This window comes from Pinus tabuliformis, chromosome 3_2, assembly GCF_031772625.1.
Source record: "Pinus tabuliformis cultivar Carrire ecotype Pingquan chromosome 3_2, CPIR1, whole genome shotgun sequence".
Lineage (NCBI taxonomy): Eukaryota > Viridiplantae > Streptophyta > Pinopsida > Pinales > Pinaceae > Pinus > Pinus tabuliformis.
In genome coordinates this window covers 985187962-985214528 of record NC_142302.1, presented here as the reverse complement: position 1 = coordinate 985214528, position 26567 = coordinate 985187962, and the positions used below count along the sequence as shown (strand labels likewise).

The 26567-nt window shown below is 40.4% G+C and overlaps 1 protein-coding gene across 1 annotated transcript in view; it reads right to left on the bottom strand.

Moving 5' to 3' along the window:
- The window catches only part of LOC149183915 (oxysterol-binding protein-related protein 1B-like), a 298066-nt gene that overhangs the window by 25623 nt on the left and 245876 nt on the right, over window positions 1-26567 (bottom strand). Inside the window, exon 5 of the mRNA XM_089417310.1 lies at window positions 8985-9448. Within this exon, the coding sequence (XP_089273436.1) occupies window positions 8985-9448 (464 nt within the window). The remainder of the gene's footprint in view (window positions 1-8984; window positions 9449-26567) is intronic.

Below are 26567 nucleotides of genomic sequence, written 5' to 3'. Positions count from 1 at the left end.
TGCATCCCAGTGTCCTTTGAAGAAAAAGGACAAGGATGAGAAACATGATCCTAAGGCTGCTTTAGCAAAGATTGATGAGGATGAGTTTGCCATGAGTGCCCATGCATCTCTAGGATGGAGATGGGGCAATATTGAGTTGTAGTCGAGAGGACTACATGTGGGTAGGACCCTTGAGGAGTCCACCTCTTGGATCAATTCCTTGCTACAGGAGCCCAAGATTCAGCAATGGCGAGATGGACTTAGTGTCAGATGATGCAGTGGAGTGTTTGGAGGACAAATGCAATAGCTTGGAACTAGAAACTGATCAGCGCAGAGCAAGGTTGGTAGCAGTGCAGATGGCACAGTGCAGAGGTCAACAGCAGTGCAGAAGATTCAGAGGGTCAACAACAGTCAGATTCCAACATTCATTGTATTATGCTGAACACAATTAAATTCAGATAATTTTGGATGTTTTTCAGTTGCTTCTCTCAGCAACTGGGTTGCAGTACAGATGCAATGTGAGCAATGGCAGTGCTAGCAACATAGCAGATGGAGTGTTTAAGAGTGAGCTGTAGTACAGATGCAGCAATGGAAGTGTCATGGGCAGTAGTACAGTAGCAACAGCAGCACAGTGATTGTGGCAGCAGCAGTGCAGAAAGGAGATGCTTCAAAAACAGAGCATTATATAGGTGGACATTGTTGCTAGAGCAGTTTCCTTGCTAAGAGGGAGTGTTAGATTTTGGTAGCATCGAAAGTGCTCTAACCTTGAAAATTGGTGGAGAGGCTAAGGCGCATGAGTTCTAAAGAACCCAAAAACCGTTTGGTGAAATTCCACCCGCATTGTATTTTATTAAAATAATTAATATTTTTAATGGAGTTCCTAAGTCTAAACTTAGGGAAATTAAAATATTAATGGGTATTAATCAAAATATGGGTGAGAATGATCTAGAAGGCGGATCAACTCATGTTTTAATTTTAGTTGTTGATTAGAGACTTAATCTCGACCGTTGAAGACTCAACAAGAAAAGTATAAAATGGAGACTTGGGGTTCATTTCAAAACACACACGGAGAGAACGAATTGATCAAGAATTCGATTTCTAGTGCAGGGTTTGCTAAGGATTTTGAATTAAGTGATCATTCTGCAGCAAATGGGTAGTGAGAATCCAAGAGAAGGACTTTCCGGAGAATACAGACAGAGAGGTGGGGAGAGCCAGCAGAGCAGAAAAGTTGTCTGTCACGCAGAAGCCGGAACTACCAAGAACAGCCAAAACTGCCGAAACAACTGGGAACGCTGACGCAGAGGGCTGAATTCAGAACTGTCGAGAACAGCTGAAACTATGGGGAACTGTCAAAACAACTAAGAAAGTTGACGCAGAGGGCAGAAGCTGGAACTGCCAGGGACAGCGGAAACAGCTGGAACTGTCGGAAATTGCCGAAACTGCCGGAACAACTGGGAAAGCTGACGCAAAGGGCAGAAGAGGTGATGCAAAAATAGTCGGGGTCAGCCAGTTTTGTGTCGGATCAACCAGAATTTTGTCGGGTGAAGTGAGGCAAAACTCACTCAAATTTTCCACTAGTATTTTCTCTGTAAAGGATTGCTAGATGAGCATCGTAGATTTGTATTCAGAGATTTCTCCTGCATAATAATAAAACCCTCAGAGTTGTTGCATTGTTTTCCCACATAGGGTTTTTCCGAGGACTATTGTGTCCAAAAATAAGAGTGTCCTCTGTATCTTGTTCTTTGCTCTATGTTCTGTTTCAAGAGATCAAATATTTAATTAGTGTAGGCTGCAGAAGTAATTTGCTTCAGTATTCAGAAGAAGACCTTGATGAATGTAATTTAAAAATCAAGTAGGTGAAGTAGATTCAGATTTGCTACAGTAGGGGTTCCTTAAGAGTGTAGGAATTTTCATAACGCAGAGCCTCAGCACAGTGCTTGAAGGGCGCAGTTTTTGCGGAGGCAGAAATCCGTTGGAAAAGAGTGAAGACACATAGAAGGGGATTTTTTCTCCTCAGAGGACTTTTCTTGCCAAAAGTCCAAATTTTTCACTTGTCAGGCAACAGACCATTGTTGTGCAGTGACTAGAGGAGTCAATTCGACAGTTTGGGTGAGATGGCATCACATGGGCTCAAAAATCAGGACAAGTGGGAAGGAGCTTCCAACTATGTCATATGGAAGACCAGAATCTTAACTGTTCTGGAGGAGTACGATCTCGAAGCTTATGTCAATAGTTTTGTGGTTGCTCCCGTGGACAATGATCAGAAGAAGAAGTACAAAGCCGAGCAGGCAAAGGCAAAGAGGTACATACTCGATGGAGTTCGAGATCATGTGGTCTCACGCTTGCAGAGAAAAGATACAGCCCGAGAAATGTGGGAAGCTTTGTCTTCACTATATGAAGGTTCTTCTAAACAGCTAAAGATGTACTTAGAACAAAAGTTGTAGCGGACATTGATGCAGAAGGGAGAAGGGTTAACTCCTATTTTCAAGACACTAGAGACTAGCTTGCTACAGTGGGGTCTACTCCTCAGTCTACTGCGATGGTAAGGACAACCCTCAATGGAGTCTCAGATGAATGGCAAATCTTCGTCCAAAGTATATTGGGCAGGGAAAGACTACCTTCATGGGAGGAGATGTGGGCAGCCCTTCAACATGAGAATTAAGGAAGAATCTGGTTAAGGTCAACCTCAATGGCAGCAGTGGGAGTGGCACAAAGACCAAGGAGGAGGAGGAGAACGCAGCTCTAGCATCAAAGGGACAACAGATGCAGAAACGGAAGGAAGACATTTCAAACGTGAAATGTTTTAGATGTGGCGAGATGGGCCACTTTGCATCCTAGTGTCCTTTGAAGCAAAAGGATAAGGATGAGAAACATGATCCTAAGGTTGCTCCAACAAAACTTGACGAAGATGAGTTTTCCATGAGTGCCCACACATCTCCAGGAGTGACATGGGGCGATATAGAACTGTAGTCGAGAGGACTACATGTGGGCAGGATCCTTGAGGAACCCACCCCTTGGATCAATTCCTTACTACGGGAGCCCAAGATTCAGCAGTAGCGAGATGTACTTAGTGTCAGATGATGCAATGGGTTAGTTGAAGAGACAGATGCAATAGCCTGAGACAAGAGACTGATCAGTGCAAAGCAAGGTTGGCAGCAGCACAAATGACACAGTGCAGAAGGCAACAACAGTGCAGAAGATTCAGAGGGTCAAAGACTAGTAGCAGTCAGATTCCAACATTCACATGGTATTACGCTGAACACAGTTAGTTTAGTAATTTTGGGTGTTTTTCAGTTGCTTCTCTCAGCAACTGAGTTGCAGTACAAATGCAGTGTTAGTAGTGGTAATGCTAGCAGCATAGCAGATGCAACATTTGAGAGGGAGTTGTAGTACAGATGCAGCAGTGGCAGTGGCAGTGTCATGGGCAGCAGTACAGTAGCAGCAATAGCATAGTGTTGATGGCAGCAACAGTGCAAAAAGGAGATGCTTCAAAGATAGAGCAGCATGCAGTTGGACATTGTTGTTAGAGCACATTTCTCGCTACGAGGGAGTGTTAGTTTTTGGTAGCATCAGATGTGCTTTAGCCATGTAAATTGGTGGAGAGGCTAAGGTACATGAGTTCTAAAGAACCCAGAAACCGTTTGGTGAAATTCCACCCAGCTTGTATTTTATTAAAATAATTAATATTTTTAATGGGGTTCCTAAAGTCTAAACTTAGGAAAACTAAAGTATTAATGGGTATTAATCAAAATACGGGTGAGAATGTTCTAGAAAGAGGATCAAGTCAAGCTTTTAATCTTAGCCGTTGTTTGGAGACTTAATCTCAGTCGTTGAAGTCTCTACGAGAAAAGTATAAGAAGGAGGCTTTGGGGTTCATTCAGGAACACACCGAGAGAACGAATTGATCTAGAGTTCGAAATTTATGTGGCTAGGAAGCTGAGAAATTCAAACTAAGTGATCATTGTATAGCAAAGGGCAAGTGATAGTTTACGATACTGGGCAGAGAGGCGGAGAGCCACCAATGGAGGCAACACAACACCTAGAGGGATTGATGCTGAGCCAGTCTGGGCCCACACAAGCTTGACGCAGAGCCAGAAGGGCCAGCACAGAAGGGAAGTTTCCTTCACGCAAAAATCTGGAACTGTCGGGGAGCTGCCAGAACAGCCAGGAGAGGTTGATGCAGAAGCTCCAAGAGGCAGAAGAGACAGCGCAGGGCTGACGCAGAGCCTCTGAGGCTGACGCAAGCCTACGCAGGGCCAACACAGAGATAATCGGGGATTTGCTAGTTCTATTCTCGGACCAACCAGAAATTGCCGGGTGAAGTGAGGTAATCTCACTTAGTTTTCTGCCATTATATTTTTCTCTGTAACTGGATTGTCGGGAGGGCATCCAACATTGTATTCAGAACTACTGCTTAATAATATAAAACCCTCAAAGTTGTTGCACCGGTTTTCCTGCATTGGATTTTTCCGGGGACTATTTTGTCCAAATATAACGGTGTCTTATGTATCTTGTTCTTTACTTAGTTTCTTGTTTCATGTAATCAAGTTAAATTGGCATAGGCTGCAAAAGTAATTTACTTCAGTATTTTTCAGAAAATAACTTGATAATGTATATTAAAATCAAGTAGGAGAAGTAAATTCATTTTTGCTGCAGTAGGGGTTTCTTGAGTATAGGAATTTTCACATGTCTTAGCCTATAAGCTTTGTTACAAAGTTCTCTTCATATAAAGGTATGGTCATTGTTCTTTTAAATTTTGCTCTACATTACTAACATCGTTATGTCTAGGGTTTTGAATCGTAAGAGATTCTTGTTTGATTAATCATCAGATTGAATCTACCCTCATTATATTTTGATCATTCGTATGGAACCCTAAAAGTTTCTCTATAAAACCCTAACCTAAGGGTATGTCTATATTTATAAAACCCCAATCTACTTAGGGTTGATGATGAAGTCTAGAAATCCTATTTTCTTAATGTTTAGAGTTTTGGTATTGTTATAATAGAAACCCTAGTCCTTTAGGGTTTGTTGTTAATGTTTAAATGAAACCCTAGATCCTTAGGGTTTGATAAATTAGGGTTTATGAGAAAAACCCTTGTGATGTCTATAATAAGATTCTAGGGATAAAACCTTAGTTGTGTATTCGTCTATTTGATTGAAACCCTAGCCTTGTCAAAAAAAATTATATCTCTAACTTTAATATATTAATGTATGTGTCTTAGGATTACCTAGTAGATAGTGTTGTAATTCGTTAGTACATGATTATAAAATCCTATATATATATATATGCTGACCTATTTGTCATTGCTCATGGTTTAGTCCATGAATTCTAGAGTTTGTAACAATGCTTGGTAAAGTTTGATAACCTAGAATTTGATGATATTATTAATATGTTCTAGTTTTGATATCTAGGGTTTGCAACAAGCCCTAGTAGAATCTAACATGCATAGTAGAATTGTTATTTGATTAAATTGCTAATATCTTAAGGCTTTGTGGAATCCAGAGTAAGAGTTTGTTACCCTGATTGAGTTGCTTCAAGTCTTAACAATAATCCTAACAAAAGGTTAAAATATGTTTCTCTTATTGAACCTAACTAGGTTTAGGTATCAGATGTCTAAAGTTTGAAGGTTTTAATGCTTCCATTATAATGACTTGATTTTTAGTATAGTTAACTTCATGCTTCTGTATATTTGTATTTGGTTGTACTTGCTATTGAAAGATTTGTAGGTACACAATCTTCAAGATAATGAAGATATTCATATAAGCATGATGAAGGAAGATAACCTTGATATCATAAGAAGGAATGGAGCCATAAAAGATTCTCCAATGTTATGGAAGAAGGAAGTGGTTAATCTCCCTAAGTTGAGAGGGAGCCTGGATAGAAGAAAGGGTATATCTCCCTAGTTGAGAGGGAAGGCATATTATGACAATGAATACTTTGAAGTAAAGTACTATCGATAAATGTTCATCATTGATGAAGTTGCAAACAAAAGACTTGAGAAGTACTAAGGCTATATTTGGTGCTGCTAAAGAAGTGGTAGAAGAAAGCTTCTGACAAGATGTATTTGGATAACTTGTTGATGATATAAGCAGCATCCAGACCTCGAAGGTTTGTGTTTACTTGTTTGTATGTTTGAAAGTTTATTACTAATTGGGGTTGTGATTGTACAAGTAAATCTCTCCACAAGAAGGTTGAAACACTTTGGAAGCATGCTTGGACAAATGGATATATCTAGTTTATTAGGGAGAGTTGAAGCATCTAATGGTGGATGCTTGGGAGGACATTTGGTCGGCCTGTGTGTTGATGTCTAGATCCCGAAGAGGGAGGGTGGCATTAGTCTTGGAGCTCTGAACTTGGATATGCACCTAGATCCCTGGGTTGATGGTTAGTAACCTGATGGTACCTAGACTGGCTGAAAGCTTTAGTCCATCTTAGTCCCACCTGGATAGATAACCCTGGTCAGGTATCTAGTCTATGGCACTGAGTGTGCCTGAACTCTTCGTAGTTCATTTTGGAGATCTTCCATGTACCTCTATATAGTTGTAATTATGAATACCTCCCTAGTTAAGAGGGAGTGTTGAAGAATGTAACTAGGTTCGGTCTTCATAAATGTATTTAAGTCACAATATAATGTATTTGTCAAAAGAAAGAAAATGAAATTTTATTATTATTAAAATTGACTTATTAAAGCATGGGTTTCATGCTTGGGTCAATTATTTTTAGGTCAAAGCCTCCATTGCAGGCTTCTAGGGTTTGTGTCAAGTGTCCTTGTCCATGTCATAATGTAAAGAACCCTTCTTGGGAATTATTTGTCAAGAAAGAAATTTATTTTATATTAAAATTAGTCTTCTAGGCCTCCTCCACCAAGTCGGCCTCAAAACTAGACAAGTTAGCCTAAAATTGGGCAGCATAATCACTATATAAAGGCAACAACTCGACCTCATTTGTCACACACACACAACAAGTTCGATCTGCAATAACTGGGCCAAGAAAAAGTGCGAAATTCAAGGAAGAAGGAGAAGAAGGAGAAGAAGGATAGCGAAGGAGGACTCTTTCAAGCATAAAAATCGAAATTTTCTCTCTTTCCCACACGTGTGAAGTTGTGCAACTGCTGGAAAGGGGACCGAAATTTTGTAGTAACTGGGAGGCCGAAATTCTGCTGCAGGAGGTCGAAATACTACAACTGGGAAGTCGAATTTTTGGATTATTGTTGGGTTGGAGCTGCTGGATAAGAAGAGACTACTATATCATCTTGGAAGGTTGACTTGGTGGAGGAGGAAAGTTTGTTGGTCTAGGGTCTTGGTCCATCTCAATTTGAATTACTGAAGGAAGAGTTCTTGACTAGGTTTTCCCCTATATAGGGGTTTTAGCCCTGGCTGTCCACCTACATCTGGTGTCCCTGATCTTCATATTTTGTTTTTGATAATTGCTTGATGAACTAAGATAAAAGAAGAACATAAGAAAGATACAAAGAATTCAAAGATATTACAAGTAATTATCAACTAAAGAAAATCCTTCTGCCTTTATGATTTGCTAAGAAACCCGAGGACTTTGTTCCTTCTTGATGATTATCCTTGAAAAGCCTTTTCTTTGGCTGCTATATGACATTGTGCACTTTATCACTTCAAATAATTCAAACCCTAACATATAACAGCCATACCCATGTTCAAGGAATTGAGTACTTGAATTGTGGTATACAATATCTACACCTTTCTAGGCTGTGCTGATACTCTATCCAATATTACAGACCTAATATCTAGCACCTTGAACCATAGCATTAGAATATCCTTTAGGTGATCTAGGGAAGCCTCCCTTGTGCTCATACCACTAAAGAGCAGGGGAAAGGTTGTTGAGATAACAGTGGCAACTCTTTCTCTTGTTGACATAAGGTCTGGCCCTGCCTGGTGAAGTTTTGCACTGGGCCTGCTAGATTTTGTGGCAACACTTCCCATTGCAGTGTTCCTCTTTCCATATTATCATTGGCCATTGTACTCTCTTTCCATTTTAGAATTCATTATTGCATAAATTATTTGAGTACAGATGTGTTATGTAGTTGTTGTACCCATTGAAAGCTATGGCTATGCTAAGTTCATCCTGAAAAGAAAGTATTTAAAAATAAACAATGAACTAATTAGTCTTACACACGAAGAAAGCTTTTCTGCTAGATTTCCCTAAGATCTCAATTGGCAGGAAAGCATAATTAGTGGATACCAAGACAACATTGAGAAAAAACAAACACAAACAGTGTAGCAACAGTATACAAGAAAGAATCAAATTGACAGCACAAGCTTCGAAAACACAAAGGGGGCCTAAAAGATGAAAGACAGATTGACAATGTTTCTTCCCTTGCTGTAGACTTGGAATTTGGGAATCAGCAGTTTTGAAAAAATCCAGACTACTTTGTCATACTTGGTATCATGTAGCGCCTAAGGAAAAATGTTTAGATAAACAGAGTAGGTGAAGGTTGCATTATTTTCATAATGTCAATTAAGGAAAAATGATTACCAGCAGAAGCCACTCAATATCTTTGCACACCCCTTTAAGACTTGTTAGAGTATTTAATACCATAATGCCCCATTTTTTACCATGGCAACAAAATTTGTACACCCCTTTAAGACTCATTATAGTATTTAATACCATAATGCCCCATTTTTTACCATGGCAACAAAACATCACGTAACCTAAATTGAGTACGTCACAAATTTACAATTCACAAATAAGAAAGCCATCATTGAAACTCTTCTATTTCACGGGCACCATGTCTGAAGAGAAAGGAATGCATCACAGTAAAGATCCTAGTATCTATGTGACAGAAAACATGCATTCAAAATGAGAATGCACAATCATGCTAACAACAATTTGAAGTTCACTGATCATGCTAACAACTGTACTATAGCTATATGCCTTCAAAAAGTAAATGATAGAAAGAGATTATGTAAATACAAACACAAGCTGAATGAAAAGGCCTATAAATAGCATAATATAAAAAGCCAAAAGAGATTACCCGTTTTCCCCATTCCGACGCTTGGTCAATCAGGTATGAATATTCCAAATCTTCAAAGCATTTTTGCAAAGAAGAAAGTGGCTCATTAAAGTACACTGGAAGACAAACTCCAGAAAGATCCTTTCCAATATTGTCTTTTATAATTGACCAGAGACCAACTGCTTTCTCCTTTTCCAATGGTTCAGGCAACTTCTTTCTCCTTTCCACATGAGGATAATTGAGTCCAATCATTTCTATGTCTGCATCTATGCCATTCACAGAAGCTGAGCGGAGAAACTGCTTATCATCTAGAATCTCCTCACATGGATCTACTGATCTTTGTGTGTATCCAGAACTCATGCTTCTCATAGAATGCGATGATAAAAATTCCTTTGTGTCAAAAAATGTGTCATCATCTTCATCTGTTTCTCCATCCACGCCGTCTTGGCTTTCAATTTCTTCATCTGATTCTGTTGCAGTCCCTTCTGTAATAATATTTTTCCATGCAAGACTCTGAGACCCGAAAAAAATCATAAAGCATATCTTCTAAATGCACGAAAACAAATGAAAAGAAATGTTCACAGGAAAAAGACAGGAGCTAGGGGTGGTTGATATTTTACAGCAAGGTATCATATAAACATTTATCATGGTTGCTTTCTCTATACTAAGAAATTGTATTAAAACAAGGTAGATTTAACCAAAATTTGTGAGAAAATAGATTTCACTACGACGAGAGGGCTCACAGATCAAATATAAAGCTAATAAAATAAGAGTGATTTCATGAAAGAACTATGAAACTACTCAAAAACATAAGACATTCATTACATTTTCGGGGCCAAGATACAAGGAAATCAAGTTAATAATTGGGAGCAATTTCAAGATAGGACTATTGAATGAAGTAACATAAAACATCATAATATATTAGGGGCTAAACACTAGCAAAGTGTAGAACAGGAAATATTAATAAAACAACTCTGCATAATATCACACAGTTTTAAAATACAGCTAAAACATTTTGTACACTGAACAAGTTAATATAGACTTACACCAACTGGTCTATCATAAGCACAGTGTTCAAGGTGTAAACATAAATTATGTGAATAGCATGAAGTCCCCATTGAGAACTAAATACAGAATGACTTGTAAACAGAGACCATGATTATATCTTCGGGAATTTTTCAAAAGCAATAAAGAAAAAGAAAGATTGTAGTCAATCGAACATAGGTAAATACTGCTATGTTAGCAAGAACGCGACATTCTTTTATTGATTTTCACTTTATTGTTGATTTTGGGTAGCATCAGTCGTGCTCTAGCTCCGGAATTTTGTGGAGGGGCTAGAACACATGAGATCTCCAAAACCCAGAAATCGTTTGGAGAAATTCCACCCGGATTGTGAGTTATTAAAATAATTAATAATTTTAATGGAGTTCCTAAGTCTAAACTTAGGAAAATAAAAATATTAATAGGTATTAGTAAAAATATGGCTGAGAAGCTTCTAAGAGACGAGGATTAAGTTTGTTTTAATCTTAGCCGTTGATTAGGGACTTAATCTCGGACGTTGATTCATCAACAGGAAAAGTATAAGAGGAGGCTTGAGGGTCAGTTGGAGATACACCAAGTTGATCGGTCAGTTCGATTTTTCTGGGGCATGGTTTGCTAAGAAAATCGAACAAGTCATCTGAGTTGAAGTGATAGTGGCAGAAACAGATATTTCGATAGGAAAGGAGTTTCGAGCCAAAAGAGTACGTGGCAAAGAGGTAGCAGTAGCATTAGAGAAGCAGCTCAGAGGCCTACGCAACCCAGGAAGGGGCTCACGCAGTGCTGACGCAGGCTAGGAGGGTCTCTTGCAGTGCTTGTGCAAAGTATTTGTTAGAAGTTCGAAATTTTGCCAGAGAAGCGAGGTTCTGAGTCAGGAGGGTTGAACAACAGTCTTCCTCCAACAAATCAATCCAGCAGAAGGGGAGATGCAGTTTCCTAGAGGCAAGACACTGGCCCAAGTAGTGATTGCATTGGGATTTCGCAATGTTTGCTAGAGTCAGGCCACTCAGTGGATCAGTTGTGACTTAGAGAACGAGGTTAACCCTCGTATGTATTTCTTGTTGCCGTGATTTCCCTGAAAGGTTAGTCGGTGTGCGTTTTTAATAATACAAACGCTCTATCTGTTGCACCGGTTTTCCCACATTGGGTTTTTTCGGTGACATGTTGTCCAAAAATAACGGTGTCCCTTGTGTGTTTGTCGCATCTATTGTTTCAGTTTATGATCTGAATGTCAGTGTAGTCTGCAGTAGTGTTTTTCATCATCATTTATAATTAATTAACTTGTTGAATGAAATAACAAGTAGGAAATGATAAACCAGTGACTGCAGTAGGATTTCTGTTTGCATAGATTCAAAAATTTTCACATTTATAATGTTGCAGTGTTGCACCTCATATTGTCTAAGGTCCCACTTTATGATTTTCAACACATTATGGAAATTTGCTACTGGTTCCTTGGAGCTATTGGACCGACTTGGGAGGATTCATCTTCATGGATTCCTCATCCCTCCTCAAATTCTCCAAGGGTGAAATCGAAGCAGAGAACATTATCAGAATGGCGCAGCAGAAGCTTCTGATGGCCTACCTAAAGATCACTTCAATGGGAAGTCCGGATCTAATGGTGGAAGGAAAGGTAGATGCCTTGGTTGCAATAAGTTCAAGCATTATGCGAAGGAGTGTCTAAATGGCAGGGACAAATCACTTGATGATGATAACAACCATTCCAGGGACATCTTCAATGATCAGAGGAATGACAGTGCAGGTCATCAAGGAAATGGCTGAAGCTTCAGAGAAAGCAAGGAACCCCAGATATGAAGAATCAAATGTTGTTTCTGATAAGATAAAGAAGCGTTATCTTGTATTGGCCCTCTCTTTCAGATTTTGTGGGAATATAGCTTATTGATTATAGTGCTTCAAGGCACTTCATCAAATAGAAGGGTGCACTCTCTAATTTGGTAGAGATGGAAACAATTATGGGACTATACTTGGAGTCAATGCCACCTATCCGAGAAAGGGTGTAGGAAATGTTACCCCTCAATTGAATGAGGGTAACTCGATTCATTTACGAGAATCTCTTTAAGTTTATGTACCTAATTGCAAGAAGAACCTAGTTTCCATTTCGACAATGCAAATCAAAGGTTTCAAGGTGGCAATCATTGATGGAAAGGTACGTGTTTGAAAATAGAATTTTCAAAAGATGCTTTTACTCATGGGTTCAGAGTTGGAAATTTATATCAAGTTGCAGGATGGTCCATTTGGGATCATGTCAATTGACATATCTCATCTATAACACCGGAGGTCTACTTATGGGGCCCTACCCGATGTGAGTGAGATGGTGACAGGGATGCCTGAATTCAATAAGAGCATGAAGGTACATGTCTAAGATGTACCAAGGAAAATCTTACAAGGGGACCATTCCCCTCATGCAACAGGTCCACAGGTTTCGAACAACCCGAGGGGTTTGAGATTCATGATTGGGAATCTCATGTATATAGGTGGAAGAAAGCCCTCTATGGATTGAAGCAAAACACCCCGGGCATAGTATGAGAGGATTGATAATTGTTGGATGAAGTTGAGATTCACTAGGAGTGAAACCGATCCAAACCATTGCCCGAAGGTTGTGGATGATAGACCTCTCATACCGGCAGCTTATGAGGACGACCTAATTCTGACAGGTGCAGACCTCTCATTTGCAGAAGTAAGAGAGAGTTGGATTTTGGATGTGGAATGATACACTGCAACCCCGTGACTACCTCGAGGATCTTAACTTTCAAAAGTTATATGGTAGTGATGCCGGACCAAATTTGGGAAATGCCTATGAGTTTCATAAACTCATACTAGCGTTGATGTTCTTGGTGAACTTCTATCCGGACATATGTTTTGCAGTTAGCATGATGAGCTCATATATGGTTGAGCCTCACTGGATTGGTGCCAAGAATCTTCTGAGATATCTTCAAGCCACAATCCCTCATGGATTGAGATACACTGCCGGAAATGTGAAGTTGCATGATGATACTAACTAGGCAGGCAGTGTAGAGGATCGCAAGAGCACTTCTGAGTGTTGGTTTGCTTTGGGTTTTGCTTAGATATCCTGGATGAGCAGGAAGCAGAAGTCGGTTGCTATAAGCACCATTGAGACCGAATACATAGCTACAAGTATGATCTCGTGTGAAGCTGCCTGATTATGGAAGCTCTTCAGCAAGCTGTTCGTACACATGATGGATACCACCGTAATCCTCTGTGTCAACCAAGGGGAATTCGATTGTTGAGGAATCTTGTATTCTATAATTGCTCCAGTATATAGACATCAGATACTACCTTATTTGGGATATGGTACGTTGATGAGCGAGGAGGCTCCATCATACAAGTCACAGACATTCTGTCTAAGCCTCGAGGAAACGTCAAATTCGTGACTTTCCTGAACGACTTGGAGTCGTTGAGAGACCTTCTGATAAGGGTCCTGCATGGTGCATGCATTGAACTTTGGGAGCTTCGGGGGGCTTGGGGTACTACTGGAGCAACACGTGACCATAGGGCGATTCACCCTCACCTAATGGTGCGCTGTGTACAGGGTGAATGGCTCAGCCTTCCCTTGTGATACCCCAAGGCGACTTAGGGACAAGATGAATGGTTCTCCTGTCGAGGCATCCTACCCATGCAGTCTGGGACTCATGGGAAGTACCTCCCATCTGGCTAATGAGCAGGGAAATCGGGTTAGTGACCATAGTAGTAGTATTGATGGACGCATTATTGAATCTACCGTACTACCTATGCTAGGATGACCTTCATTGATCTGGGATCAGTATGAGTGGTTTGAGACACTCTCTTGTGATATTGATCTTGGATCAATGAAACTGACTTCGGGTCAATAAGAGTAGTATGACACACTCTCTTCATATGGAACTGTCTTCGGCTTAGTAGAGAATGGTATGAGGCATTCTCGATCAATTCTTCTTCCTCTTCATGGTTCAGGAGAGCAGAGCATAGCAGTGAAGGGCACTAATGGCAGAGATAGTATAGTCAGACATATGGATCAGCGGATGGAGTTCTCCCTAGTTGAGAGTGAGTGTTAAAATTGGCAACTAGGGCCAAACTCCATGTGGGTCATCTTATTTATGGCAGCTGATATTTTTCTTGGATCCCTCTCATCGAGAGGTGTAGGATTGATCTAAAGATCATCCAATTCTGATAAGTATTCATGGAGTTATGAATTTATTTGTGTTATAAATCATTTCGTCTAATCCAGCGATAAACGATGGTCTAATCCATCCCTAAATGCTAGTCTAATTCAGCCCTAACCGTAGTCAAACAAGAGAGTCTTAGCCACAGCATGAAGCGTCAAAGGAACAACGTGTAGGCTACCCTAGACAGCGTGAAGCGTTGCGTGGACAACAAGGTCTTAGTCGCTGTATAAAGCGTCAAAGGGATAGCGTGGAGGCTGCCCTAGACAACGTGAAGGGTTGTATGGACAGCAAATTCTCAAGGGAGGTAAGCCGTACTCTTTTCAAGGACTGTTGTAGAGTTTAGAGGTGGTTGATAGGGCACTATTGATGCCCTAACCAGAGTTGCTGAACTACAACAGTGCACCAGCATTCAAGTATAAGTATGAGGATAATTTGATGATGGGAGTGTTGCTAGAAGAATCAATGTAACCATGACAAGCATAACAAGTTGTGATGGGACAACAGCTGTGACATGGTAGTAAAGGTACATGGTGCCGCAAACTCATTGGACATCACAATGATGGGACAATAGCTGTGACATGGCAGCAAAGGTACATGGTGTTGCAAACTCATTGGACAGCAGCATGTTAGGACAACACAATGATTAGGACAGCTATGACATTGTGCAGCAGTGGCACAATAGCACAGCAGCAATAGCAAGTACATGGTGACAAGCATGGTGCTGCTAACACATTGGGACAGCTTGGCAATGATGCTTGTTGGAGCATAATAGTGAGACAATAGTATGGCACATAAGACAGCAGTGCAACATAAGGTGAAACGGTATGATGTGTACAGCATGAGGTCTAGCATTGTAATGATGGGTGCAGCACGTGAGCTGCAGCATGATGACGAGATGTAGCACAATGATAGGTGAAGGAGTCACCTTGGAGAATTAGTTGAAGAAGCATGTCTTCAACTAATCTCATGTATCATCGTCTTAGAGATGATCTATCCTCTTATCTAGATAAGTCAAAGTGTTGACTTCTGCTGTAAATGTACTCTCTCTCTCTCTCTATTGAACTATTGAAGAACACATAAGAAGAATTGATCAAGGGTTTCCCCACATTAGGGTTTGTCCCTAGCTAGCGCCACATCTTGTGTCCTCTCGTCTTGGCTTGTCTTCTGCGATTTATGTTTATGTTCTATCTGCAGTTTACTTTAATGTTGATGCAATTGCTCATCTAGAAAAGATATTGAGCTAACTGTGAAAATTGAAATAAATTGCTCTAAGCATAGAACATAGCTAAAATTAACAAGTTGTCACATAATAGCATAGAGAAAAGAACAGTGAAATACAAGCACAAGAATCAATCACATTGACATAGTTACTTTTGGACAATAGTCCCCAGAAAAACCCAATAAGAGAAAACCGGTGCAACAGATGAGGGTTTATTTATTATTTCTTCAAGAACAATCTCTTTACAAGGAATGATTTTGCAGAACACAGAGAAACCTCTACGAAAACACCTGAGATAATTTTCCTCCTCCCTTTGGAGAAATTTCTGACACCCTAGAGACCCTCCAGCCTTCACTGCGTCATCTGTGTGAGGACTGCGTCCCTAACTGCGTTGTCTCTTAGAGCTCTTCCCCATGCGTTGTCTCTCTGATTCCCTACATCACCTCCTCCTTCGCCTCTGACTGATGCTAATACCCTCCTCTTCCTTCACCCTGCAACTCTACCTCTGAAATCGAACTCTTTCTCCTTGAGAATCAATTTCGCTCACGTTACTGAGAATTTGCCTGCTATGTCTCCAATTGACCCTCAAGCCTCCTCTTATACTTTTCCTGTTGATGAATCAACGGCTGAGATCTAATCTCTACTCAACGGCTAAGATTAAATTAGACTTGATCCTTGTCTCTTAAAAGCTTCTCACCCATATTTTCATTAATACCCATTAATATTTTTTTTCCTAAGTTTAGACTTAGGAACCCCATTAAAAATATTAATTATTTTAATAAATTACAATCCGGGTGAAATTTCACCAAATGATTTATGGGTCTTGGAGATCTCATGTGTTCTAGCCCCTCAAAATTTTGGAGCTAGAGCACATCCGATGCTACCCAAAAATCAACACTCGAGGTTTACGTCAAATGTGCTATAGATGTTCCTGCTGACAACAATCAAAAGAAGTACAAGGCCGAGCAGGGGAAGGCAAAGCGGCTCATTCTAGATGAAGTTCGAGATTATGTGGTCTCACACTTGCAAGGCAAGGATACAACCCGGGAGATGTGGGAAGCCTTGTCATCTCTCTATGAAGGCTCTTCCGAACAGTGGAAGATGTATTTAGAGCAGAAGTTGCAGCAACCTTGATGCAAAAAGGAGAAGGGGTGAACCTCTATCTTCAACGTCTTCAGGACACTAGAGACCAACTTGCTGCAGTGGGGTCCACTCCTCAGCCAACTGCGATGGTGAGGATAGCCCTGAATGGAGTCTCGGATGAATGGCAAGTTTTCATCCAAAGCATATTGGGCAGGGAAAAACTACCTTCATGGGAGGAGATGTGGGCGGCTCTTCAACAAGAGGAGTTAAGGAGGGATCTAGTGAAGGTCAAACTCAATGGCAGCAATGGAAGTGGCACAAAGACAAAGGAGGAGGAGGAAAATGCAGCTCTAGCATCGAAGGGACAGCAAACGCTGAAGCGAAAGAAGGACATTTCGAAGGTGAAATGCTTCAGATGTGGCAAGATGGGTCACTTTGCATCTCAGTGTCCTTTGAAGCAAAAGGATAAGGACGAGAAGCATGACCCAAAGGTTGCAACCGCAAAGATAGATGAGGAAGAGTATGCCATGAGTGCCCACGCATCTCCAGGAGGGAGATGGGGCAATATTGAGCTGTGGTCAAGAGGACTACATGTGGGCAAGATCCTTGAGGATTCCACCTCGTGGATCAATTCCTTGATACGGGAGCCCAAGATTTAGCAGTAGAGAACTGGACTTAGTGTCAGATGATGCAGTGGAGTGTTTGGAGGACAGATGCAGTGGCTTGGGACCAGAGACTGATCAGCGCAGAGCAAGGTTGGCAGCAGTGCAGATGGCACAGTGCAGAAGTCAGCAACAACGTAGAAGTCAGCAAAAGCGTAGAAGATTCAGAGGGTCAACAGCAGTCAGACTCCAACATTCATTGTATTATGTTGAACACAATTAAGTTCAACTAATTTTGGATGCTTTTCAGTTGCTTCTCTCAGCAACTGAGTTGTAGTACGGATGCAATATTAGCAATTGCAGTGCTAGCAACATAGCAGATGCAACGTTTGAGAGGGAGGTGTAGTACAGATGCAGTAATTGCAATGGCAGTGTCATGGGCAGCAGTACAGTAGCAGCACCAACGCAGTGTTGGTGGCAGTAGCAGTGCAGAAAGGAGGTGCTTCAGAAACAGAGCAGCATGCAAGTGGACATTGTTGCTAGAGCACTTTCCTCGCTAAGAGGGAGTGTTAGTTTTTCATAACATCGGATGTTCTCTAGCCTTGAAAATTGGTGGAGAGGCTAAGGCACGTGAGTTCTAAAGAACCCAGAAACCGTTTGGTGAAATTCCACCCAGATTGTATTTTATTAAAATAATTAATATTTTTAATGGAGTTCCTAAGTCTAAACTTAGGGAAAATAAAATATTAATGGGTATTAATCAAAATATAGGTGAGCATGATATAGAAGGCAGATCAAATCTTTTTTTAATCTTAGCTGTTGATTAGAGACTTAATCTCGGTCGTTGAAGACTCAATAGGAAAGGTATAAAATGGAGGCTTGGGGTTCCATTGGAAACACGCACGGAGAGAACGAATTGATCTAGATTTCAATTTCTGGGGCTAGGAAGCTGAGAATTCGAACTGAGTGATCATTCTACAACAGAGGGGCAAGGATAGTTCGGGAATATTGGACAAAGAGGCGGAGAGACACTAGTGGAGGCAGCGTAGCAGCTAGAAGGATTGACGTTGGGAAAATTTGGGCCCACGCAAGCCTAACGCAAAGCCAGAAGGGCCAGTGCAAAAGCAGAAGCTTCCTTCACGCAGAAAGTTGGAACTGTCGGGGAGCTGCCGAAAAAGCCGGGAGAGGTTGATGCAGAATTTCCAAAGGCAGAAGAGAATTTGCAGAAGCTGACGCAGGGCCAGCGCAGAGATAATTGGAGATAGCCTATTCTGTTGCCGAATCAGCCAAAATCTGCAAGGTGAAGTGAGGTAAAACTCACTCAATTTTACACTATTATATTTTCTCTATCATTGGATTGTCGGAAGGGAGCATTGTATTCAGAATTACTGCTTAATAACAGAAAACCCTCAGAGTTGCTGCACCAATTTTCCCACATTGGGTTTTTTTGGGGACTATTTTGTCCAAAAATAATTGTCTTATGTATCTTGTTCTTTGCTTAGTTTTTTGTAATATGTAATCAAATTTAAAGTAGTGTGGGTTGTAGAAGTAATTTACTTCAGTATTCAGAAAATAACTTGATAATGTATATTAAAATCAAGTAGGAGAAGTAAATTCAGTTTTGCTACAATAGGGGTTCCTTGGAGTAGGAATTTTCACACGTGAGCCCTTCTGGCTGAACATCAACCCCTCCTGGGTACTGCGTTGCCTCCTTCTAGTGTCTCTCTGCCTCTCTGCTACGTGTCCTAGCTCAGGAGAAGACTCTCCAACCAAACTATCCATGTCCCTCATTGCAAAAGCTCACTATCGAAATTCTCCCGGCAGCTGCTCTGTTTCAGAAAATCGAACTTCTAAACTCACTTTGTGTGTCTTTCCCAATGACCCTCAAGCTTCCTTAAACAATTTTCTCATTGACATTCAACAGCCCGGATTAGAAGCTAATCAATGGCTAAGATCATTTCTTCTTGATCCTCGTCTTCTTTTAGAAGTTACACCCACAGTTTATATTAATACCCTTTAATTATTTTATTTTCCTAAGTTTAGACTTAAGGTCCCATTAATAATAATTAATTATTTTAATAAAACTGTTTCTCGGTGGAATTTCCCAAAACGCTTTTTGGGTTCTTTCAAAATACATGTGCCTAAACCTCCTGCAAACTTTGAGACTTAGAGCACATCCCATGCTACCAGAAATCAATATTCCCTCTTAGCGAGGAATGTGCTCTAGCAATGCAACCTGCTGAAGCATCACTCTGTTCTGTAACATCTCCCTCTGTGTTGTTGATGTCTAACATGCTATCCACCAACCACTGCGCAAACGTTGCATCTGTACTACTGCTTACCCTACCACTGTCAACATTGCATTCGTACTGCAACTCCCTCTGAATTTATGCATCCATGTTGTTGCTAGCACTACCACAACCAACTACCTCTACAATGCAAACTGTCGTTGTTACTGTATCAGCAACGGAAAAACATCCTAAACTACTTAACTAATTGTGTTCAGTATGACACCATGTGAATGTTGGAGCCCGACTACTGCTAGTCTCTGTGTTGGCCCTCTGAATCTTCTGCATTGTTGTTGACCTCTGGTTTGTGCCATCTGCATTGTTGCCAACTCTGCTCTACGTTATTCAGTCTCTGGCGCTCCTAACCATTGCAATTGTCTCTCCGACACTCCTCCGCACCATTCGACACTAGTCCATCCTGCTACTTCTGATCTGGGCTCCCATAGCAAGGAATTGATCCGAGAGGTGGGCTCCTCAAGGATCCTGCCCATATGTACCTCTTTCGAACTACTGCTTAAAATCATCCCACCTCCCTCCTGGAGGTATCTCGGCTGTCATGGCGAACTGCTCCTCCTCGATCTTCACCAGTGCAGCCTTCGGATCATGCTTCTCATCTTTGTCCTTCTTACTGAGAGGACATTGTGTTGCATAGTGACCCATCTCACCACACCCGAAGCATTTTATCTTCGAGACGTCCTTTTTACGTCTTTGCTACTCCTACTGCGCCTTCGATGCAAGGGCTGCATTCTCCCCCTCCTCCTTGGACTTCAACCCACTTTTGCTGCTTCTGCCAAGCTTACACTTGACCAAGTCTCTCCTCAGCTCCTCAGGGTTGAAAGCTACCTACATCTCATCCCAATTTGGCAAAATCGCCCTGGCTAGGATACTCTGGACAAAAACTTGCCACTCATCTAAGACAGAATTAAGGGCCAGTCTAACCAACTCAGAATCTTGAGGTGTAGACCCCACAGCTGATAACTCATCTCAGGTCTCCTGAAGCTTCGTGAGGAACGGATCTACGCAGTCCCCCTTCTGCATCTATGCAAATCTCAGTTTCTGCTCTAGGTACATCTTCCGTTGCTCGAAGATCCCTGATACAACGTAGACAACACATCCCAAATCTCCTTAGCAGTCCCTCTACTAGCGATGTGACAGAAAACATGATCCTTCACTCCGTTGAGGATCATTCTTTTCGCCTTCGCCATTTCTGCCTTGTACTTTTTCAGCAAATCCTAATCTGCAGGCACAACCACCACATTGTCGACATATGTATTGAGAGCATGCTCATCTAGAAGGAATGACATCCTTGCCTTCCAGATGACGTAGATGGATGCCCCATCCAACCTATCCTGATCTCTCAAACCACTGGTTGCCATCTCTGCCACGAAAAACTGTCAAACTGCTCCTCTTTGCTTCCTACTGCTACTGCTCATCTAATAAGAAAACGAACTTCTTGGCGGAAAGTCTTCAGAGAAAAAATTTCCCTCACTATGGTTCTCTTCTCTTCTGACGTATTTCTGCCCAGCAAAACGACGTACAGAAAAATTGCGTCCCACCAGCTCCTCCTCACGCTGAGACTTCAGCGTTGCTCCCTCTGCATTAGCGTTGGGTTCAATGACCTCCTCTCCAACGAGTTTGCACTTTATGATAGGGTTATTTCCTTCACAACATGATTGCGTCTTCCTTGACAGCATATTGGATTAGGGCAGACTGCGTCTTCCTTGACTTAGGTCATGTGTAGAGCATCTAGGACAACGTTTAGACTTCAAGCTTAGGCTCCTTCGCTACTGCGTCTAGGGCTTCCTCCTCTTAGACTTCTCTTCCACTAAAATCCAAAACAAGTGGAGAGAAATCAAGAGTGAAATGTGTGTTCAAATGACTATCAAGCCACCTCCTTTTATACTAAAACGTTGACCACACATGGGGGTTATTTGGTTGCTGACCGACCTCGACGAATTGTGCCATAACACAACTAAATTCATATCTCTATGACTACTTATCGGAATCAGATGATCTTTAGATCAATCCTACACCTCTCGATGAGAGGAATCCAAGAAAAATATCAGCTGCCATAAATAAGATGATCCACATGGAGTTTGGCTCTAGTTGCCAATTTTAACACTCCCTCTTAACTAGGGAGAACTCCATCTACTGATCTATCTGCCAGACTGTACTATCTCTGCCATCAGTGCCCTGCACTGCTCTTCTTTGCTCTACTCTGCTCTGCTCTACTGAACCATGAAGAAGAAGAATTGATCAAGAATTTCTCATACCATTCTCTACTGACCTGAAGTCAGCCCCATATGAAGAGAGTGTGTCATACCACTCTTACTGATCCCGGATCAGTTCCAAAAGAGAGTGAGTTATATCACTCTTACTGACCTAAAGTCAGTTCCAATTGATCCTAGATCAATATCAAAAGGGAGTGCATCAAACCACTCATACTGACCCGAAGTCAATTTCATTGACCTCCCTTTTTTGCTCAACATTGGGTTCTTTGGCACTGTTCTTCTTGCTTCACCTGCAATCGCTTCGATACCATGTGAAAATTTCGCAAACCAGAATCCCTACTGCAGCAACTGATTAAACTTCTCCTATTTGTTAATTACTGAAACAAATTATTTACTGCTTCCTACAACAAATATCGAAGCTAATACACTGTAGCCTACACCAATTAAATAATATGCCCAAAACAAGAACAAAACAATAGAGAAAGATACAACACAAATGACAGTATTTTTTGGACAAATGTCCCCGGAAAAACCCAATGCAGGAAAACCGGTGCAGCAGATCTGAGGGTTTTTATTATTATGCAGTAGTTTTCTAAATACAACTCTGGATGCCCTCCCAGCAATCCAGTTACAAAGAAATACAAATGGTAGAAGAAATTGAACTCACTTTGTGTGTCTTTCCAAATGACCCTCAAGCTTCCTTAAATAATCTTCTCGTTGACATTCACCGGCCCAGATTAGAAGCTAATCAATGGCTAAGATCATTTCTGTTTGATCCTCATCTTCTTCTAGAAGTTACACCCACAGTTTATATTAATACCCTTTAATTATTTTATTTTCCTAAGTTTAGACTTAGGGTCCCATTAAAAATAATTAAATATTTTAATAAAGTTGTTTTTGGGTGGAATTTCCCAAATGGAATACATGTGCCTAAGCCTCCCTGTAAAATTTGAGACTTAGAGCACATCCAATGCTACCAAAAATCAACATGGGCAAAAGGAAAAATCCACCACATTGAAGTAGTCTCTGATGACAAGAATGAACAAGAGGAGCCCACCACAAATGATAAGCCTAGCAGCCGAAAGAAAGAACAACCCCATGAAGAAGCTGAGCACGAAAAGCCCCACGAAGAGAAGAAACCTTGACCACAAGTTGAGATTGCTTCTCTATCTGCAACCCCTAGGTATTACACTTTCCGGATCAAGAGAGTTATAAAGAGACAATGCATCACAACTTTGGTTGATGGAGGAGCTACGCACAACTTCATTGATGCAACATTAGTAGTAAAAAGAGGACTTCCCACATAAGAATTTGTATGACTTGATGTGATAGTAACAGATGGGTACTATTGACCACTACGTGTCAACAACCCATAGCAGTACACCCCCTTTTTTTGCAAAAGGGATAGTGCTTGATCGATGTGTTTGTGTCGTCCAGCTATCATCATCAACGTGATCATCATCTTATAATGTAAACCCATTCTGCATGTGTATAATGTAAATAATCTCAGCAGATTCGTGTCGTGTATGTAATTACCTAGGTAAGCCTACTTTTCTGGTGACGATTTACATTCCGAGAGGATTTTTGTCTCACCAATCAATTCTCTGATGGTCGATAGAGTTTTCCTTCAGCCTTACCCCAAAGCCGGAAGGGATTTTGTCACTGGGATCTTAGGGGAGTCATAGTGTTCTAGATCGAGTCTATGTAAAAGTGATTTGGGAATAATCCTAACTACTTTGTTAGGTTATTTTATTACAAATTGCTTGGCCTACTGGATTATATTTGTGTCGTAGAAATGGGTAGTCTGTGAGGGTCTATTTCAGATGGGTTTTCCCCCTTGTGATGTAAAAGATATAAAAATCATGATGTAAAGTGTCTTCAGAGTTGGAAAAATAAGTTATCCCCTCATAGGTTAATTAATTAAATTTTCTGACCAAAATTAATTAATATCCTAAGCCAGAAATTTAATTTATTCTAGGTCCTAGGCAAATTTAAATTCTCCGAAGGCAAAATTTGTCAGTCCTTAAAAAATTAAATTTTAAGAGATCCAGGGACTAAGGTAAATTGATTATTTTGCTAAATTTTAAGCCTTTGGTCCCTGGGGTTAAGTCAAAGTCAAAATTTTGAGGAAATTAATTCAAAAAATTAATTTTTGAATTAACTAAATGCATTTAATCGAAAATTTTGAATTTCCACGATAATTTAAAATTTCGATGGATGAGATTAAAAGAAATTTTGATCCTCATCAACAGTCGAGATTGCTTTGACGAGGATCACTCGAACTAGCCATTGGAGGATTTATCTTTAAATAGGAGGTCATTTGTCAGTCAGTTTATCCAATCTTTGGATCGTGTACTAAGTGGAAAGCTCTCTTGTAATCTTTTTTATGAACAATAAAGAGAGACTTTAGGGTTAAATTTCTGCTTGTGTTACTCTTCGTGGAAACACTGTAAGATGTGTCATTTTCATGCATAGATTTATTTTCAGCCATTGATGATAGCTTTATGAAGAGCAATTTGAGTACAGGTATCTTGCTCAGTCGCTGGGGTTTGAATGATAATTTAAGTTTTGAATATAATAGCAGGTATCTCTATTTATCTGAATTTTATTATCGTTTTCTCGCTCTATGTTGATGGTTAAATTGAGTTTTGCAAGAAATCCTTGACTATTAGATCATCGGGCGTTCGGGGAAGTTCTCGGCGGAACCAGCCAACTCCCGATCCGTGTTTTCCGAAGAGCCCAACTTTTTTTGATCCCAGGCTTATCATAAGATCATTTTCATGGGTGACACATAAAGGATTTTGAGCTCAATACCTCCTTTAAAATTTGGAAATTTTAATTTTTTCTATACTAAATCGATAGATTTGGTTGTTGATAGCCTCAGATTATCAGATCTAGGAGCGGAGTTGGACACACACTACCTAGATCTGGTAGATCTGCCATTCATGTACATAGATCTGTGATTATTTTTAGTTTCCTGACTTAGGTTTTCTGGGTTTTAGTTTTTTGGGGTCATTGTATATATCGTTTGGGTGTTTTTTGTTGTCTTGCAACTATAGATCTGAAGGATAAAACTGTGCAGAGTCCAGATCTAGGCCCTGGACGGTAAGATCTAGATCTCTGGGGTTCATATGTGTCATTTTTGCAGGGATCATATCCAGATTTTGCAGTCCAAGGGTTTAAATTTATTTATTTTCAGATCTGGAAATTTTGTGAGGGTTTCATTAAGAAATCTGAAGCAGAATGATTTAAAATTTTAATTAAGACTGCTGAAATTTCTTTTTTAAGGTTCTGGTGGATTTAAAGAAGTTCTGGGCCACCATTTTGCAGATTGATTGGCTGCCTAGTTTTAGGGTTTACTGTGCATTTTTATTTTTATTTTTTTTACACTCCTTGCTGCCTAAGTTTGCTGCAAAATCCGTTGTCATATCAACTCCTCATCACCTGTACGCTGCCTCTATCATCACTCAATGGCTCCCTTCTGCGATCTCTAAGTTGCAGCTACAAAAGTTCCTTCGACCTGCATACACAGCCATCTAACAAGTCCAGCATACCCTCACGCAGTCCTCCAAACACTACCCTTCTCTGCTACGCTGTCATAGTCTGCGTCTTCAGCTCATTGTTGCGTCACCTCTTCTGCAGGCTCCTGCAAACCTTCACGCAGTTGTCCACAGCAGCCATAACCTGCTAACCCCTCCACGCAGCTCTTCTCTCCTTCCTCCATTCCATCGAGTTGTTCCTCCTTTTGGCTCCATCCTCCCCATCAACCCTGTTGACCACTACGTGTCAACTACCCATAGCAATACACCCCCTTTTTTCGCAAAAGAGATAGCGCTTAATCGACATGTCCGTGCCATTCGACAATCATCGTCGACCTGATCATGTTATGTTGTAAACCCAATCTGCATGTGTAAATTGTAAATAATCTTAGCAGATCTGAGACATGTATGTAAATTGCCTAGGTAAACCTAAATTTTCTAGTGATAATCTACGTTTCGGAAGATTTTTTATCTCACCGATCCATGATCGGCAGAGTTTTCCTTCAGCGTAACCCCAAAGCCGGAATGAATTGTCATTAGAATCTTAGGTGAATCCTAGTGTGCTTCGAGTCTATGTAAAAGTAATTTGGAAATAATCCTAATTATTTGGTTAGGTTATTTCAAACTGCTTGATCTGCTAGATTATATTTGTCGCAGAATTGGGTGGTCTATGAGGGTCTATGTCAAATGGGTTTTCCCCCTTGAGATGTAAAAGTGTGAAAGTCATATGTAAAGTGTCTTGAGGGTTAGAAAATGTTTTATCCCCTCATAAGTCCTAAGTCCTGGATCCTAGGTGATTTTTCCAAAGGCTAAGTTCGAGGATTCAAAAAAATAAAAAATAATAAAATTAAAAACTAAAAAATAAATAAAATAATAAAATAATAATAAGTCAAAGTTTCGAATAAATAAATGCAGGATTTTAATTTTTTAATATATTAAAATGCATTTAAAAATTCGACGGATAAGATTAAAAGAGATTTTTGATCCTCATCGACAGTCGATTTCATTTTGACATGGATCACTCGAACTAGTCGTTGGGAAATTTTCCTTTAAATAGGGTGTTAGGGGTCATTTGAGATCATTCGATCTGTGAATCTTGTGCTGAAGAAAGCTCTCCATTGTAATTTTTTTCTTGTGCAATAAAGAAAGACTTTGGGGTTGAAATCTTGTTGGTGTTACTCTTCTGAAATGTTGTAAGCTATTTCATTTTCTGCATAAATTTATTTTCAGCCATGATAATAGCTTGATGAAGAGTGATGTTGAACATAGGTATCTTGTTCACTCAGTAGGGTTTGAGTGGTAATAGAATTTTTGAAAGTAATGGCAGGTATCTCCATTGGATTTGGGTTTTAGTACTGTTTTTCCCTCTTTATTGGTAGTTGAGTGAGCTGTGCAGGAAATCTAGATTGTGAAGATCAACGGG